At 33.8% G+C, this 14,615-nt stretch overlaps 2 protein-coding genes across 2 annotated transcripts in view; both read left to right on the plus strand.

Moving 5' to 3' along the window:
* Positions 1-14,615, plus strand: part of LOC147075037 (endoplasmic reticulum metallopeptidase 1-like) — a 426,619-nt gene that overhangs the window by 16,141 nt on the left and 395,863 nt on the right. The window lies entirely within an intron of this gene.
* Positions 6,901-10,753, plus strand: LOC147075038 (uncharacterized). Its single transcript, XM_085942836.1, has 3 exons — positions 6,901-7,092; positions 9,218-9,901; positions 10,362-10,753. The coding sequence occupies exons 1-3, from the start codon at positions 6,964-6,966 to the stop codon at positions 10,692-10,694; spliced, it is 1,146 nt and encodes a 381-aa protein (XP_085798962.1). The 5' UTR covers positions 6,901-6,963; the 3' UTR covers positions 10,695-10,753.

Raw genomic sequence — 14,615 nt, forward strand, 5'->3', positions numbered from 1 at the left:
GAGTGGCGTTTTGTGTAGCATTTTTTATACAGTTTAGATCGGCGCATGAATTAGGACTCTAGAAAGAAAAACACCAGTCCCTATTTTATAACAATGTTTGCAAGTTAATAAAAATGTCTTATATCTTTTTTATAATTATAATTTCTAAAAAATGTATTATAAAATGTCATATATTATTAGTAGGTATATAAACAATATTGGTACTGTTCGGTTATCAGGAATACAGCGGCAAACACATTTTGAAAATAGCCGATAAACTGGATTATTTGTTAGGTTAACCTAACCAAACCTAACCTAATCTAACCCAACCTAAACTAACAAATAATCCAGTATATCGGATATTTTCAAAATGTGTTTTCCGCTGTATTCCTGATAACCGAACAGTACCACAATATTTATAAATATGTTTTAAGAAATTGTACATATAAGAAAGATACGAGACATTTTTAATGAGAAAATAGAAACTACCATATTTGTTTCTAAACCCCTCAAATACATTCAATATAATAAAAAAAACACAACGGCAATACATGAGTAGTAGGTCTTATATATATCACCCACTTGATGCTAGTTCATTTTATAATTTCATATAAATTAATAAAAATGAGAAAGATTTAAAAAAACTTACTGCTTTGCACTTTAAACAAAGTGATCTACCAGACCTAATATGGCTTACGACATTTTCTTATTTGGCTGATTTATTGAATTTGTGAGCGCTCTAGAAGACCATTAAGTAAGTAAGTTATTTCCTATTGTTATGGACACAACAGCCTTCGGTGATTGAGGTAATCACGAAGATGCCGCCAAAGAGTGTGACACTTCGTACGCTTATGGCACACCGTCAAGGGTTCCATCGTCGTGGCCGGCCTTCCCTTATCCTGCAGCGGTGCCACAAAAGCGACCTACGCGCTGCAGGTCTGACATGGCGGGAGGCGCAAGAGTTGGCGATGGACCGAGGGAAGTGGCGCGAATATGTGCTTGCCATATGCCCCAATGCTGGGTCATGACAGGGTGAAAGAAGAGGAAGAAGATCTTCTCTTTATAGAAGGTAAACCATTGCGTACTACCAGAAAATGTTATTCTGGAGACCACCGGCCGCCACTGGTACCTATACACTATTTCTTCAAGACATTACAATTTGTAATTATTCAACTACATTAGAAAAAATGTTTGTAAAACATTATAGCCTGTGCATGGATTTACTGCTGGCAGTACGTATTATTGTGGCCATAACAAGAAATTGCATGTGTAAACACGTATTATCATGCAAGTTGCGAGATTGAATGCATGTATCAAAAAAGTTCAATGACATCTGAATTTTCACGCGATAGTTGCAACTTACACGTTATCCGCACGTGCCCGTTAGAAATATAGTAGCGAACCTGATGGAAAAAAATATGTACTACACCACGCAGACCAATTTGTCGTTAACCGATTTTCACAACCCAACAGTCGGTTTTGCCAACCGTACTATAATTATAGTATTTGTAAAAGGTGTCTTTAGAGCTATAGAACTCTAAAATGAAATAAAAATCATGGTATTGGCTTTAGGAAAAATAAATTTATGCCATTAGGTGCGCGGCTTAAGCATCGTGGGTCCCAGGTTCGAATCCTGGGTCTAGCTATTTCACATATTGTTTTTCAATTTGTGTACGAGTCAGAGTATGGACGTAATACGTTGAGCAAGTGACTGACATCCATGTCCGGTAAAAACAAAAAAATGTTAATCATGGCCCCCACATCCTGAAGCGGGGCCCCCAGGCCAAGATCGTTGGCGGGCCCCCCTATCTAAAACTAAGGTTCATGGCAGTGTAATGCTTTACACTGCAGCATTTCCCAAATGTTGTTCTGCAAGGTAAAAATTATTAAGTGTATTCAGCGTATTGTTTAGTATCTACCTACATCCACTCGAAGATTTAATATCGACAAACTGTAATAAAAAAATGTATTGCACAACCACATATTTTAAACTTTTAATAACCTCGAAGTAAACTTGCTCCTCAGGCGACTTTTTTTATATTACAGAGAATATTTGATGCGTGTATATAGTATAGTATACGGACCAAAATTATATTACACATACTATACTTATACGGTTGGCAACATAGCACCAGACCAGTGTTGCTATTTATAGTACGTGGTCCCAAAAAGTATACTATTTAAGTGGGCAGTCCAACTTGACGTCTATTTTTCTCATTTTTAGTCACATTTTTCACCTCCTTATATCAAATTTTTTTACCAACGAATCTGAAAAACTGTTTCGTTTCGAGAAATGTTTTTTACCTGACAAACATTTTTTTCTCTCAGGACAAATTTTCCTCTATTTTTTTATTGTAGAAATGAAATCATTAAGAAAAAAAAATCTTTTATCCGATATTCAAAAGTATAGTATTTTGGGCGTACTATACCATTTTTATATCGGACATAGTACGCACACCAAAATTATAGTACAAATACTATAATTATACTACAGTTAGCTACACTGCCACACATGTCAAGGACTTCCCGATACACAGGGATAAAGTTATAAATTATTTAGGTATATAATGCACCATTTGTTGAGTTAATTTTGTTTGTCGGCATGCATTATCTCAAATGCGGATGATTATCAAAAATAACACCTGAAGCCTAATGTCATAAAACTCATAAATACCACGTGCAAAGTAATCGCTTTTTGTCACTGCATACCTATTTTTATTGTTTTTGCAATTTCAGCTTTAAATCAAACGCAATTGATTTACTTACTAATGTATTGTATTGTATTTCGTCCAAAAAAGACATGAGTGCTTACTGCGTATAGACGGCGATAAAGATTGTAAATCACAAGAGCCGAAATAAGTTGGTATGATGAAAGGAATAATAATTGTGTTGTGCCTAATAAAATAATTAATTTTAGTTGCATGACAAAATTAAGGTCAATATTTTATAAAGCCTTTTTTTCTTTTCTGTCCATCTTATTTAGCTGGTCACCACACCGGGCCCCCCAGGGTAGAGCCCTATCAGCTCCCCCCCCCCCCCCCTTGTGGGGCCATGCTGTTAATACAAACTTCCATTCTGTGGAGGCCCATTTATTATGATCCTATTAAATCCAATTTTTGACCACTTTTTGGAGAAGCTGTGGCTGTATATCCGCAATAACGCTGCGAATGTTGGCTTCCAAGTAGTCTATCGGCGTAGACTAGCGAATTCACATATCCTCACAGAAAATAATCCAAAGGTGTTAAATCGCACGATCTTGGAGGCTAATTTACAGATCCATAACGCGAAATTATGCTCTCTAATGTTTCCTTCAATAAATAATTGATTGTGGCGCGTGCTGTGTGGTATGTTGCGCCGTCTTGTTGAAACCACAGCTCTTCCACATAAATGCCATTCAATTGGGGAACAAAAAAATCAGTAATCATTGATCTAGAGCAGTGCTCCGCAACCGGTGTGCCGCGGCACACCGGTATGCCGTGAGACGATGCTGGGTGTGCCGCGGTGCATTGCTTCCAAAAAAACACAAATAATTTTGTATATTATACAATACTTACTAAATAGCCAAATTTCCGTACATGGCTATAAAACAATGCTAGGTCAGAATGAAAATATAATGACGTGCTCTGATAAATCCACCAAACCATATGACCTACCAGAACACCATTGAAAACAAACAATTAACTTTGCTGCAAAAGAAATTTCATCATTACTTTCATACAATCAATACGACTGGATTCGAAACACTTTTGCAAACAATGCCGAAAATTCTATAGAAGCGCTTTTCCTATAAATTCGAGAGGAATTGGTTGAATTGAGAAACGACGGAACGCTAAAACTGAACTTCGCCGATGTTCCATTGGGTGTTTTCTGGATTTCTGTTAATAAAGAATATCATCGGATTTCCGACAAGGCTATCGCAGTTCAGCTCCGATTTTCTACGACATATCTAGGTGAGCAAAGTTTTTCAACTCAACTTATAATTAAAAATAATAAGCAGTCTAGCTTGAAGGGTCTTGACCGAGAACTTCGGGTTGCTCTTTCAAATATCAAGTCAAAATATATAAAACTTTTAGGTTCACTGAAACAAGCTCAGGTATTATATTGATAGTACAAATACATGACAATTTGTAGGTACATTTAGTTCTTCGTCATGTGTTATGTTAGTTTGTATATTTAATTATTTATTAAATAAAAAAAACATAAACTAATGTAATTTTGGTGTATGGCCCCTACAAGGGGGCAGTGACAGGGCTCTAGCCTGGGGGCCAAGGCTCAGGGGAGGCCGGCATGGCAGGTCAATCAGATAAGTGAGATAAACACAAATTACAAATTTGCTCTAACAGTAAAAAAAGTCGCCTGCGGCGCTATTTTCCTGCGCTGGTATTAATATTTTAAAACATGCGATTGTAGGATATAATTTATTATGTCAATACTCGACAAATAATAAAATTATTCTTAACCTGACAACTAACCGTAATTCAAGTGGATGTATTAATAAATACAAAAAATCGCTAAACATACAATCAATACCATTATTTTTCCTCGAACACCATTTGAAAACAACTATTTTAGGGTATCACTCTGTCTTTAACCTTAGCGATAGGTAGGGGGGCCCACAAAAGATCCTGGCCTAGGGTCCCCCTTCAGGATGTGGGGTCCAATGTTTTGGTGTATAAATTGTTTTACGTGTGGTGTGCCGTGGAATTCTGGGAAGACCTTTGGTGTGCCGTGGGTGAGAAAAGGTTGCGGAGCACTGATCTATAGCATGGGTGGCCAACCTTTTCAGTAGCCGGGCCAGATTCTAAAAACTAGATTTTGATACACCCCTGTTACAGGCGGGTTTCTCCCGGTGTAAAATAATCATTTAGTAGCTCAAGTCGAAACGTAACCCTGACCTCTAGAAACGGCTTCATAAAACATCTAATCTGATTCCTTGCTCAACCACGTAAGTATTTTTTATTTATAAGTAAAGGCCTTCGTCCGGTGTGTGAAAATCGCATATTGGGCGGAGGTGTAAATAAGATAATTTTAATTTAATTTAAAAAGTATAAATGATGATGGATGAAAGCGATAATTTTAAGACTAAATATAAGTATTCAAATATAATAAATTTTGCCGCACTTGCCGGCTACGTCGAAATATCTGCGCGCCTGCGCCGAGGTGGTCCTCGTGATTCGTCAAATCAAAATCATGCGATAAAATTTGGCCAATCACGAGAGTCCTTTTTGTAGAACGGCGTGGGTACGCGAAATTTAAAAAAAAAAAAAAAAAGTTAGTAAGCGTCCCTTTTCCAATAGGATAGGACCTGCGACTATAATCGTAAAAACCCAGATATAAATTTGTGAAACTAAAAATCATAAGAAAATATAAGACCACGTCACGAACACGAAAGACCGATTTTTATTTTCACTCTAACCGTTTATATCTTTTTTTTTTGTGAATCCGGAGTTCGATGGACACCTGAGCTAGTCGCTGGAACCCCGGGTATCTCAATTTCCTACCGGGCCGCACAACTGATTTTTTTTATTATACAAAACAAAAAAGAAATATATATTATATTATTATGTATATTAAGTAATAAAATAAAACAAAAATGAGAATGAAACATATTTATTAGATTAAACTTTTTTTTAAATAATAAAAAATAAACAAAATAATAAATTTTAGTGAGAAGTTTGATTTTGTGTGGCAGAACTAAGTGTATCAATATTGAGTGAGGTTGTTCCTACACGCAAACAGCTTTCCAAATGCACATCAGTGATTCGTGTGCTCACTCGGGATTTGATATGCTTCATCCGACTAAAAAGCTGTTCACACGTGTAAGTGTTTCCAAATAACGAAGTCATCATTAGAACATGTTTGTAAAATGCAGGAAATTTCTCCTTATCCAAATATGTTTTGTAAAACTCTTCCAAACCAACCTGATGGAATTTCTCCTTTAATTTGTTCATCGCAACATATTTCACAATGTTCCATTTGTAAATTTCCCGGTAATAAATTCACGTCTACGAAGAATGGCATTGCAAATGCAGCAAAAAACACACGGTGCTTTTTAAAATCTTGAGCTAATATCGAATCTCAATTTGCGAAATTAGCACATCTAGCGGCAGCATTTGATATTATTTTTATTTTCTCACTGCTCCACGGGCCACAAGTGACACCCAGTGGGCCGCGGGTTGGCAACCCATGATCTATAACGTTCTCCATTGACTGTACGTTCTGGCCGGCACGCCCATAATTTTTGAAGAAATGGACCAATGATTCCACCATAAAGCAGAGCAAACAGTAACTTTTTGTAAATATAACCGCATCTCAATAATGGCTTTTGGATTTTCTTCACTCCAATTGCGGCAATTTTGCTTATTGACGTAGTTATTAAAAAACGAGTGGTCCAATATCTAAGTTAAGTGGTTCAAGTATCCAGCATTTAGCTGGGCACCAAATAATAGAACATCGAATTTGAAGACAGAAAGATGGCAACATTGCTTATTATATCAAACAAGCAGTGCTGCCATGTCTACTGAAATTTCAGTAGACCTACTGATATTTTTTGCCAATATACTGAATTTATGATTTTTTTCGAAATTCACGAAATCTACTGATATTTGTGTTTCTCCATAATTGTAAGTTTACTCATGATTATTTTAATAATAAACTTGAAATGATTTACGCACGATCTTTTTTGATGTGTTAAACTAGAATTGACGAAGAAAGCATTGTAACTCTACCCAAGAGCGCCATTTTACCCATTAATATCATCATTGTTTACAATAAATTAATATTATTACTTATTTTTATCCTTATTAGTCTTAAATTATATTTAATATAGGTACTACATTTTCCAAAATCTACTGATATTTTATGAAATCTACTGAATTTTTTGTCAAAATCTACTGAAATTTTAAATTTTGACTTGGCAACACTGCAAACAAGTGTCAAAAGTCAAAACAAAACCCATAACAATAGTTTCGGTTTAACTTGACAATGTCCTCTCAAAATAAAACTTCTTTAAATGATAGTATTTGTAGGCTATGTCTTGCGAAAGGCGCTTTAATTTACGTTTTTGATAACTATGTAGTGCTGGACAGTATAATGTTATATTTTCAATTAGACGTAAGTAGGCATCGTAATATTATTTAGTAACTTCGACACCATTACAATGAATAAGTAGGTGGTAACCTACTTTTGGTAATTGTGCCGAAGATGATGTCATATTTTATAACTTTCTTTTTAGACCAAACCTAACCCAATCTAACCTACCCCAACCTAATATAATCTCAGTTTGTGATAATGATGCATTAAAATGTATGAAAATTTCAAATTTTCAATCAACAATTATTATAGGATCGAAAAGCCAATGCGCCGACAGAAAAGGTACTTATTTTAATTGTCTTCATGGAATAAACTGTTTTCGTAAGAAAAAATTATAAAAGCGCATGACATCATCTGCGGCACAATTACCCCTACTTTTAATTAGGTAGTATATAATATTATGACAATTAATTCGTTATTATTTCCCTTTTTACAGAATAAATCAACTTCTACAATTTTATTAATTATTGTCAATCTGGTAACATGAAACTTTGCACCGCTCCACACATAGACTAATATATTGCCCTACATTTGAAAAAATATTTTTAAAACTACAATTAAAAAATTTATATTGTTTGAGAATATGTAATTTATTCCAAATGATAAAAATACATAGACATTTAGTTAGGATACTAAAACAGTATGCTAATTGGTATGGTGAGGATTGATGACAAACTAACTTTGTTGAGCTCCCTGAAACCTTATTTTAAATGAATAAAGAAATAGGTACAAGTCGGTTATGGGGAAGCCAGGCGGGAACCGCGCTAATTGTTATAGCCGATTTTGGCAAATTTCATGAATTCAAGAATGAAAACCTAACCTAAACTAACCCAACCTAACAAATAATCCAGTATATCGGCTATTTTAAAAATGTGTTTGCCGCTGCTTCCTCATAACCAACTTGTACCAAGAAATATATTATTTTGTTTGAAATGACATTTTAATTAGATATATTTCGGTTTTTTTCAATAAGTGCTTGGCCAGAGTCAGCACGCGGGCGCGGAATAGCAGAATTGGCATGCGCGGGTAACATGTACGCAGTAGCCCGCTCGTGCGGTCATGTTCAGTCGTCACGTCAGGGATAAGAAACCATGGGCATAGAAAAGTTTTTACTGGAAACTCCCTATAATGGCAAAACTTTGCAGTGAAAGATGGGGCCAATGAAAACAATATGGAAAGGACTTTATGAAAATTTTCTTATTTATACTAGAAACTGCGAGAGCAACCAGACAAGTTTTTCGAATAGAATAGAATGTCTGCAAACATTTTATCATATTCTAATTGATTTAACTTTTTCATCTTTCGCCATATTCAGGCACTATGGCAAATACGTACTGATAATGAATATAGTTAATTCTTGTTTATATAGTAAATTAATACAATAAAATAAGGTAAAAACATTATCACCTACTAAGTAAACGATCAAGAGTGTGTATTTGCCATTGGTGAGTATGCATGGCACACACCCAACAGAAGTGAAACTTTTTGTATTGTTTTTATTCAGCTTACATTTTGTTCCCATTCGGTCTATGAAAAACAGAAAAACTGATCTGAAGCTCTGAAGGTGACGCTGATTATCTGGGCTAAAGATGTTTATAGTATACAAGTCAAATTAATTATAAATTATAAAGTATATCTCACAGATGTCACTATTTTTCTATTTCGGTTTTATTTTCATCAATAAGAAGAATGATGACATGCCTGGTATACACAGTGGGGGATCCAAAGGAAATTTGTTTGAAAAAGAATGCCAATTATTAGCTTCTGACTGTAGTTAACTTGATCCATGCCACGGACGAATTAACTCGCCAAAGCATGTATGTCGCGACGACATATGACGAATATATTCACGGGTTCTTGTAAACGTCATAACTTCTGAATAAACATTCTGTATATATTTTCTAAACAATATTTATCATTTTAGTGTGAAAATATTTACGATAAACTTGATAAACATGTTGTGTTGGTAAGTTTTCAGAAATAGTTATCATTCCGTTCCTATTTCATATTTTTTAAAGGATTTATTTTATTCCGAAAAAAGCTGGCCTACGAGTGTCCACCTAGTAAAAATTGGCTGGCAGTGATAAGGTTAAACATCATCGATAATATAATTATGTCAATAAACTGAAACTTTTCTTTTTTCTAGATTCAGCATAATGACGGTTTACCAGACTACATTTGTAATAATTGCATGCTTAAAGTTGAAGATATTTCCAAATTTATCAAGCAGTGCTCCACAAATGATAAAAAACTTCGCCAAAATATCACCAAGAACAATATTTGTGATGACATCAATAGCGAAGATAACAATAATTCACTCGATTTACACAATGAAGATACAAGCTCATCCCATTTCGAAAAGACTGCTTGTATTCAAATGACTGACAATGAGCTCATGGAAACGATCAAAACTTCAGAAAATGGGGAAGAATATCTTTATTATCACGGAATAAAAATTATTGTCAACAGGTCGAAAGCAATAAGCAAGGAAAAAAGAAAGTCGCAAAAAAAAAAGTCGAAGTGTCGCAATGATTATTTTTGCCATATTTGTGGCGAGCTTAGACACAGAGGCCATAATACAACTCACGCCGCAGTTGATGAAACACTCATGTGCAAAATCTGTGAAAAACAACTGAAATCAAAACAAGCCCTGCGTGAACACATGGCTATTCATAGTCATGAGAAACCGTATAAATGTGAACTCTGTGATTCGGTATTCAAAATTAAATACTATTTGAAGAGACACGTAAAATGTGTTCACAAACAACCTACTGTTTTATATCCTTGTAGAGAATGCCAAAAATCTTTCAAAAATAAACGCGCACTTGCTGTAAGTTCACCATTGAATATTATTTATACATTTTCAATAAATTCAATATTCTATATCACCATATAATAATATGTGACATGGTTGTGTAATTACACAAGCTTCTTTGATAACTTTGTTCAAAGATAATGTTTTAAATTGTGTTACAATTATGTGAAAAAAAATATTGTGACTGCACGCGAACTTCCAAAGTGTATTATCATTAGTGCGGGTGCTAAATGTCATATTCACAGCAAACATAACTGCTACAATAGGGTTACTGATCACCAGTGGTGTAGGGTGAAATAGATATTGATAATATGACAATTTTGTGTTATTCCACATAACGATTTTTCCATATTGATTGTTTTTATTGCAGGATTCTGAATGTTCTACATTAAAAAGCTTGTTACGATTTATTTTCCTGAATGGCGACCATACTTCAAAAATATTTCATTTATGTTATGTATTTTTTTTATTTCAGACACATGAAATATCTCACACTGGAGAGAAAAGTTATGAGTGTGATATTTGTCAATTTCGTGTGGGTTATAAACAGTCTCTCATTTCTCATTTGAGAATACATTCAAAAGAAAAACCTCACAGATGTAGATTTTGTAAAAAATCATTTTCCACACACAAGGGTGTACAGGAACACGAAAGACTGCATAGTGGTGAAAGGCCATACGTATGCCCTGTCTGTAAGAAAAGTTTCGCGCAGATGGGCAATATGAAAAGCCACTTTAGGCACAACCACAAAGGAGTCAAATTTGAATGGATAGGATTGAAAGAGCAAAGGAAAATCAAAAACTTATGATCATTCAAACGGAATTTTTTGCATATTCATAAAAATACATACCTATTATTTAAAATTGTAGACGTTTTTTATTTCCACATCTACAAAAAATAACAGCTCCAACTTTAGTGGTGTATGTTCTGTAAGCATACTTTTGTATGATTGCTGAACACAATGCCTGCATTTATAGGATATCTTTGGTTACCAGAATAAAAATATTGGCATGGTAATTTATCGATATGTTGTAAAACTAAATCACTTTTCTCAGTGTGAAAAAGTTAAATATATAATACTATTGAACGAGGGGTACTTAATGGAATTTGAATTTAAATCCATTATTGTATAAATTTATTTTGCTTGACATAAGAAAATTGTACTAAAGAAAATCACTGCCTTACATAAAATGTGAAAAGTGAAAAAAGCATAGTGTGCTACATCTATTCTTCTTTCTTTCGACCATGTCCGATCCTAATAGGATCATATCGTCGCTTAAGAAACAGCACCGCGGAAGTCAATTAATTAAAATTTTCAGGGACAAACAAAAACCGTCTCAAAAAATTGAAAATTGATACCTTTTAACTTATTTTTTTTTAACTAAACACAAAAAAAATAAGTTGAAAGGTATCAATTTTCAATTTTTTGAGATGGTTTTTGTTTTCCCCTGAAAATTTTAATTAATTGACTTCCGCGGTGTTGTTTCTTAAGCGACGATATGGGTCTCCATAGAGTGGTCACAGTTAACATTCAGTTCCAAAAAATAAAACAAAATGTGGTCTGGTTCCATCAAATCAAAATCCTTGTTCCTGTTGTTAAAAAACAACAACATATTGACTTCACTTATTTACCTACGTAATTAGAGGTGTATGATTACTTTACTTTAATTTTAATACTAAAAACTACCTATACACTATTTCTTTAAGACATGCATGGTAGAGCATATTATAGACATTACAATTTGTAGTTGTTCAACTTCATTAGTAAAAAATGTTTGCAAAACATAGCCTGTGCATGGATTTACTGCTGGCAGTACGTATTATTGTGGCCATAACAAGAAATTGGATGCGTAAACACGTTTTATGCAAGTTGCAAGATTGCATGCATGGTTCAAAAAAGATTAATGGCATATGAATTTTCACGTGATAGTTGCAACTTACACAATTCGTCGCCCTCAAGGAAGAACTCACCAACCAGCAAAAGTAAAATCCTGAGATAATCGACTTTTAAACTTTTTGAAAATTTTAAATTGCTCTCATTAGAAAACGAACATACATAGAAGGAAACGGTTTTTTTTGTTTGATTGGTTATTTTTATGTTTATGTACATTACATTTAAAACATGTAACATTTTTCCTGACTTTTTCCATAACACAAATATCTTTTCTACGTAGTTGGTGAATTTTTTGTTTTTTTAATTTTTAACATAAAACGTATAGATAGAATTTTGGTGATTTTTTCTAAGATAGAGTTAAAAATTGCAAGATGTTCTGTATAAATAACTCATTTTGAGCAAAAACTGTATTTGGTGAGTTCTTCCTTGAGGGCGACGATATATTCTGCGCATGCCCAGTAGAAATATTGTATTGAACCTGACGGGACAAATATGTGAGTACCTATATGTTTTATAACTTTGCACTTTTTTGCACTCTACTATTATACTGATATGCCTCTTTGCCTGATTACCTCGCATAAAATTAGATCAAAAATGATATTTACTTGTATTAATATAATATGTAGTAATAAATAAATAGATAGATAATATTATAATTATGTAATAAAAATAATTTTAGAATATATTACTTCACCACGCAGACCATTTTGTCATTTTTGATACTAATTATAGTATTTTCCAAAGAGACGGTGTCCAGTCTCTTAGGTAGGTAGTCATATAGGTATATTGTACCTTCTTTGACGGATCAAGATTTTGTCTATAGTCAAATCAGTTACGCCAACTGCCAACCTACAGCTCTAATAATTTAAACTTTAAGCACCCTTTTTAATTCCACTGTTGTTTATGGTTCATATTACAAAAATTCAAATGAATTTCAAACCCACCCATCCAAAATAATAATATTACAAATTCAACGAACACAATTCTTAAATATTTGAAACATATGAATAATTCAAGCAATCTTTATTTTAATTTGGTATACCTATCTAGAACCCAAAGAGATTGGACCATAGACTATAGATACATCTAGACGCAACCCGTTGCGGCGTTGCATTGCTAAATGAAGCTGCATGCCGTGCGTTTGGCTTGTGGGCGAGCGAACGCATTCGTCTACAAATTTTCGAGACCATAGACCATTTCGCTAGTGCTCGCACTAGACGCTCAGAATTAAAATATAATTTTCTATTTTTTTACGTTATATAGTATTTTTAAGCGGTCAAAATGCAACCATTAGGTAAAGATATCCATAATTTAAGTTATTTTAAAGAAACACTAGGTCACTGATCTTAAAATATATAATAATATACAAATAAATTATCACGAACATGTATCAACTTACCTATGAAACGTAATACCATCTTCTTGCTTATCAGTACGGCTACCATATTTTAATACAACACACAGAACCATCTTTCCTACTTAATTAACTAAAAATATTTACCACTGACTTTATGTTTAACACAAAAACAGCAATTTTAGCAACACGAGCTCGCAGGTTATCGAGGCCACGTGAAGCGATTCACCACGATTTGCCGGCGATACTTTTGGAAACTAACTCACACATATGTAGACCTTTTATCTTACTCTAGCGCGTTTCGCAGAGATTATAAGGGTGCCGAATACTTTCTCACTCACACGCATGCATCGTTTTTGTTCAGGCCTTGGATTGGACGGTATTTATATAAACAAAATATATTAACATCATTCATATCGCCGCTCCAATTTTCCTGCTCACACAGAAGGGCTGCCATTTTTTTTGTCCATTGTGCTTACTTACTTATGTACTTACTAAAGTGCTAATTTACTTTTAACAGTTTGACACAAGTCTTACAGGATTTTTGAACTAACTAATAATGCCGAAGCTTAGAATTTTGGCTACCTACTTAATTATCTACTCATCGTAAGTCAAATTAGAAAATAAATTTCAATGTCATAGCAGTAGTATGAGGTTCGTTACACGTGAATGAATGAACCTGCAATGCAAAGTCATTATTTGTATCGAACTTAATCAATTGACTAGTCAGAGATTGGACGGTGCAATCTCTTTGGGACCAATGGTCCCTTTTTTGCTACAATTTCATTTTAGGCTCCATCTCTATAGAAGGTTTTTTCAAGGTTGATTTAATATGTTTGTGATTTTTTTGAACATCTGTCATGTCTACAAGGAGAATGGGCTTAAAATTATTTATGTAGTGCTAAATAAAATAGTGCCCTATTGTCGGGTAGGTATTTAAAATCCTAATTACTTCCAAACTCAAAAGTAACTTCTTCACCGCTCTCAGTAAAGCAATACATTTTCTCATAATTATTTCGGAATTGCACCGACTAATCGATTCTCTCTCTTTTTGCTTTTGACCATTAATTAACTGGGTATGAATATAATATTTCAAATTAAAATATTACGTTAAATATATGTAAAAAGTAAGAAAAATATATTGAACAGGTCCACGTTTTCGCTTGATGGAATTATTGAAAAATAACCGAATAAAATACATTTATATTTTTCGTAAAAATCGATGTTTTTTAGATTGAAAAAAAAACATTAAAACTATAATTAATTGACAAAAGAGACATGCTAGTTCCAAGAAAACTTATTAAACAACAAATCGATAATTTTGTTTCAAGAAATTACTTGGGACAATAAATGTATCTTGTAGTAAAACCCTTATTTTTAGCCGTTTTTTCAAATTTGTCGCTTTCTCTTCGAAATAAAATAATATATTTTATTTTTCCCATTGTATTTAGATAGGTAAGTGGCGCACCAAAGGAGGGGGG

This window comes from Rhyacophila brunnea, unplaced genomic scaffold, assembly GCF_057557595.1.
Source record: "Rhyacophila brunnea isolate RB1 unplaced genomic scaffold, BYU_Rbru_1.0 scaffold_15, whole genome shotgun sequence".
NCBI lineage: Eukaryota > Metazoa > Arthropoda > Insecta > Trichoptera > Rhyacophilidae > Rhyacophila > Rhyacophila brunnea.